Here is a 4889-nt window from a genome sequence, read left to right as displayed (position 1 = left end):
GATCCCAAAAACCAATTAATTTGTTTTATTCAATTTCAATCAGTTGAATCAAGAACGGGGAATAATACAATAGCTGAATAGCGGTTCGAAACGTTTGCAAAGCTAACTTTTTTGCTTCTCTTCCCTCTTCACTCTTATTTATATATGTTGGTTGACTTCATTCCGTGTTTGATGGCTCAAATTTCCGAGGAAAATCCAATTAAAATGGATTGTTTGTACAACCGTTTAATCTGTGTGGCTCCTGTGATTGGAACAGCCGCGCTGTCAGTAACATTTCAGTTTTGACAAGTTGTCAGTAACTGATCCCCGAAGTTGACAGGTATACAGCGTGAACGCTGACCCTTTGACCGTTCCATTGCCATTCCATTGTCTACCGTCAAGAAAAACAAGGCTGTCATCTTACATTGCGTCACCATTGTCTGGTTGCAGTAAACAGTATTTTGGTCGTAGGAAGTTTAAAAATTTTTAAATTTCAATAAATTTAATTATTAATAAATAAAATTATTAAAAAATTTCATTTTTATTGTCTCCATTCAATTCTGTTTTCTCAGATATTTTAAAAAATAAATACATTAATTAATTAAAAATAAAATCGGGAAAGTTTTCAGATTGTGGTTGAAAAATTTTAAAACGGTATGATATAATAAATTGTTTCACTTTTTAATGCATTTGTTTATTGTTGTTTAAGAGAAGATTTTTGTTATTAATTTTTATTTTACATTAATTTAAGATTAATTTGCATTCGTCTGCTCCGTTAAATGAAGAAGGTTTGATGAATCGCAAACTTCCAGAAGAACTAATACTCAGGTTAGTTTGTCTGTTTTTGATTGGTTGAAAAATTTTACAGTAATTGTTTCATTTCAGGATCTTTTCCTATTTGGATATTGTTAGTTTGTGTCGATGTGCTCAAGTTTGTCGTACGTGGAACATTTTAGCTTTGGACGGAAGCAATTGGCAGAATGTTGATTTATTTCAATTCCAAAAAGATATTAAGGTAACGAATGATTGAAAAAAAATAATTTAAACAATTTTCAAATTCATTATTTGAAAGTTGCTTTTAAAATTTTCACTTTTATTGGAAAAAAATGTATGATTATGTTGAAAAAATACGTGTAATAATTTAAAAAAAAATATATATATATAAACGCAACTGCATGAAGAAATTAGTGAAGTGAGTCGAAAGAGCCACGTAACTTCCTGAAACAGTTAATTTACTTGTTTAAGGCGGAAGTTGATTACTTTTATTTAAATTTGTGTTTTTATTTGTTATTGAAGTGAGGCGATGTGTATTGTTTAAATGAAATTAATTTTCCATTTAACATTAACTTAACTAACACAGTAACTGTACTTATGAAATGATTCATTTCTACATCTACTAATTGTACTGTAGACAGGGTCGAAGAAAACATTAAGTCAAACGGTAATTTTGTTCTTTTTTAATTACTCCCAACATTTACATCAATAAATAATTTGATTTTTTGTTTACTCACATTTTAGAAAAACAGCAGTAAAGTTGTCAATTTTAATTTTGTGACAGTCAAACAAATAGTTGTTTCAGCTAACTGTACACTTGGAAGGGATGTTTCTAATACCAACTGAATGTAGTGTTTTGTTTTTATTTTATTTTATTTTTTATCCACTACTCATGATTGTTAAAAGTTTCACAGTGAACAAAAGAATAAAAAATAATTATTGAAGCAGTGCTCATTCAGATGGTTGAAAATTAGGTACGCCGTTTGATCGGTAATTGGTGATGGACTTGTGCTATATTATTTGTTATTCAGTTTTGATCAATAATTCTACCTCAGAAATTAATAAATAAATAAATTAGCATAAGTCAATTGCCAGTTACCGATCAAACGCCGTCAGCTTATCAGCGAAGAGCCAATCAGAAAAATAAGATCGAATTTTATAGCGGGTGAAAAATATGAATCTTCACTATCATCGTCATCAGGATGGGAGAAACTAAATTTGTTAGACATTTATAAAAGTGAGATTGAAAACCGCTGCGCTGTTTGACTGTGCATGTTGAAAAAACAATTTTATGACATTTTCAGAAAATTGTGAATTTATTATTTCTTCTTTTTTTTGTTCTCAGGCATCCGTTGTTGAAAATTTGGCCAAACGTTGCGGCGGCTTTTTGAAAAAGCTGAGCCTTCGAGGCTGTGAAAGTGTTCAAGATGGAGCATTGGAGTAAATTTTTATTTATGATTTAATATTATCTTATTTTTGTGTTTTTTGATAACAAAAAAAATTTTGTAATGTCAATTTTAAAATCATTTCAGCACATTCGCACGAAAGTGCAATTTCATTGAAGAATTGAATCTTGAAAAATGCAAACGCTTGAGCGACAGGTGAGAATACGTTTTTACCATTTACCTAAAATTTTTATTGACAACAATAATGCAAATGATGTTTATGATTTGTTTCTTTTTTTTCAGTACATGCGAAAGTTTGGGTTTGCATTGCAAACGGTTGAGGGTGTTGAATTTGGATTGTATTTCGGGGATCACCGAACGAGGCTTAAAATTTATCAGGTTAATTTTTTTTAATAATTCTTTTGTTTTCATTTTTGAATTTTTTTTTGATTTTTCAGTGATGGATGTCCAAATCTGGAATGGTTGAATATCTCTTGGTGCAATCACATTTCGGACGAAGGCTTGGAAGCCGTTGCTAAGGGCAGCAAAAGAATGAAGGCGCTCATTTGCAAAGGCTGTACAGGGGTGAGTGTTTATTTATTTATTTATTGCTTGTTTTTTTAACTATTCATTTTGAATTATTTGATTCTAATCTGTATTGAATTTTCTTAAGTTGACGGACGAAGGCTTAAGACACGTTGGTGAACATTGTCACGATTTACGGGTTCTCAACTTGCAAAGTTGTTCGGTAATGCTTAATTTTCTACACAGTAATAATTGATTTAATTCTAAGATTAACCAACTTTCATACATCTTTTTCCAGAAATTTACTTTTGAAATAAATTGATTCTGTACGTCATTTATATTTATTTATAAATTCTGTGTACTACACATAGAGGACAGCAAATTATATTTTAAAATTATGATATTGATTGTTTTTTTGAACATAATGTCATTTGTGTCTTTTTTCTATTTCAGCATATCACTGACCAAGGAATCAGTTACATAGCAAACGGTTGCCATCGGCTGGATTATCTTTGTTTATCCATGTGTTCTAGAATAACAGATCGAGCTCTACAGTCTTTGTCTCTTGGATGCCAACTGCTTAAGTGATTAAGAATTTGATTTAAATTTTAAAAAATGCTTCTCAACTTTACTTAATAATGCTTTCAGAGATTTGGAAGTGTCCGGATGTTCATTGTTAACGGACAGTGGTTTCCATGCTTTGGCTAAAGTAAGCGAGACGGGAATTTAACAGTTATTTTTTGCTACAGCTATAAAGCAACAGCAAGTGTTGCTTTTAAAGAGTTATTTATTTCATTTTTCCTTTTCAGAATTGTCACGATCTTGAACGAATGGATTTGGAAGATTGTTCTTTGGTATGTGTTCATATGCTTCTTTGTTAGTGCGATAACAGTTCTGTGTTGACGTATAAAATTATCCGTATATATGTAGCGTTATTATTTGTAGATAACTGATCAAACAGCATCTCATTTGGCGACAGGTTGCCGTAATTTAATTGAGCTGGTGAGAAAGTTTGAATATTAATAATAATTGTTTTTTGGAGGGAAAGTGGGAGGCAGAGTAAGATGGTAAAAGAAATAAATGTATTTTTCTCTTACATTTTTTAAGAGTTTGTCGCACTGTGAATTGATAACAGATGAAGGAATTCGGTCTCTGGCTCAGGGTCTTAGTGCACAAGAGAAATTGAATGTGCTTGAATTGGACAACTGTCCGTTGATAACTGACCAAGCATTGGAAAGCTTACAAGAATGTCGCACACTGAAACGCATTGAATTGTACGACTGTCAACAAGTTACGCGAAGTGGAATCCGCAGATTTAAGGTAAAATTTCCATTTTTATTTTGTGCTAATAACAATATCGTTCTACGTTATACTGTAACTTTAAAAAAGCATGATTGAGGCATATTTGTTGTTTTAGCAAAATTTACCAACAGTCATGGTTCACGCTTACTTCGCTCCTGCAACTCCTCCTGTTCACCAGCGTCGTAATCAGCACCGTTATTGCCGTTGTTGCGTGATTATATGAGTTTCTTTTTGCAAATTCATTTACGTGTTTAGCAACATTTATCAGTTGATGAAAGTTATCTGAAATTTTAATAATTTAATGCAGAAGTCCATTCGTGTAGAACTGCAGCCCTCTCATTAAGCTGACAATCAGAAATCAGATAGATGTCAAGAAGCTGGTTTTCTTTGTCTTCTGTTTGCGCCAGTTTACACAAACAATGTGTAGTGTAATTTTCTTACACAGCTTTTCACCTCAGTTCATTTTACATGCCACAAGTCATGCTAAAGCCCTTGTATATTAGCTGTCAATCATTTACAACTGTGAAACACGCATATTTTTTATATTTGTTTATGCACTTGTATTGCATGTATTGAAAAGCTGTGTTGTGTGATACATCGCTTCTTGTTTTTTTTAATATTTTCTGTTATTACATTCAAGATTTCTTTATAATTAAATGATATTATTGTTTTGTCTGCATTATTATTAAGATGCTTGCAATCTTATGATCTACTGTTGGTAAAATGAATGGTATTGTTACAACAAGTAAGCAGGTGAATGAAATCATTCAGTTAAATGTTTGCATAAGTGGTGTATAATAATAATATTTAAAAAATTTAATCGATTGCTGCTATGTATGCAATTTATTGAATTTATAAGTGACTTTCACAATATTGTTGTAAAACACTGCAAAGCACAAAAGGATCATACAAAATGCAGAAAAA

General features: G+C 31.4%; 1 protein-coding gene across 1 annotated transcript; it reads left to right on the top strand.

Moving 5' to 3' along the window:
- The first annotated feature begins 144 nt into the window (after positions 1-144).
- On the top strand, positions 145-4308 carry Tsp_06300 (F-box/LRR-repeat protein 2). Its single transcript, XM_003378324.1, has 21 exons — positions 145-263; positions 328-453; positions 609-633; positions 731-807; positions 865-994; positions 1391-1420; positions 1498-1581; positions 1849-2013; positions 2099-2193; positions 2286-2354; positions 2442-2537; positions 2597-2723; positions 2812-2886; positions 3117-3247; positions 3312-3372; positions 3473-3517; positions 3609-3673; positions 3706-3730; positions 3771-3983; positions 4081-4176; positions 4273-4308. The coding sequence occupies exons 1-21, from the start codon at positions 145-147 to the stop codon at positions 4306-4308; spliced, it is 1890 nt and encodes a 629-aa protein (XP_003378372.1).
- The last annotated feature ends 581 nt before the right edge of the window (positions 4309-4889 follow it).

This window comes from Trichinella spiralis, assembly GCF_000181795.1.
Source record: "Trichinella spiralis strain ISS 195 chromosome Unknown Scfld4, whole genome shotgun sequence".
In the NCBI taxonomy this organism is placed as follows: domain Eukaryota; kingdom Metazoa; phylum Nematoda; class Enoplea; order Trichinellida; family Trichinellidae; genus Trichinella; species Trichinella spiralis.
The sequence above is the reverse complement of the archived record's forward strand: the minus strand, read 5'-3'. Positions and strand labels throughout refer to the sequence as shown.

Bases quoted from the DNA above. Each gene is read 5' to 3' on its own strand.
- Tsp_06300 (XM_003378324.1), top strand. From the start codon at position 145: ATGTTGGTTGACTTCATTCCGTGTTTGATGGCTCAAATTTCCGAGGAA. The intron at 995-1,390 runs GTAACGAATGAT...ATTGTACTGTAG, and splicing joins AATTCCAAAAAGATATTAAG to ACAGGGTCGAAGAAAACATT. The intron at 3,984-4,080 runs GTAAAATTTCCA...TTGTTGTTTTAG, and splicing joins GTGGAATCCGCAGATTTAAG to CAAAATTTACCAACAGTCAT.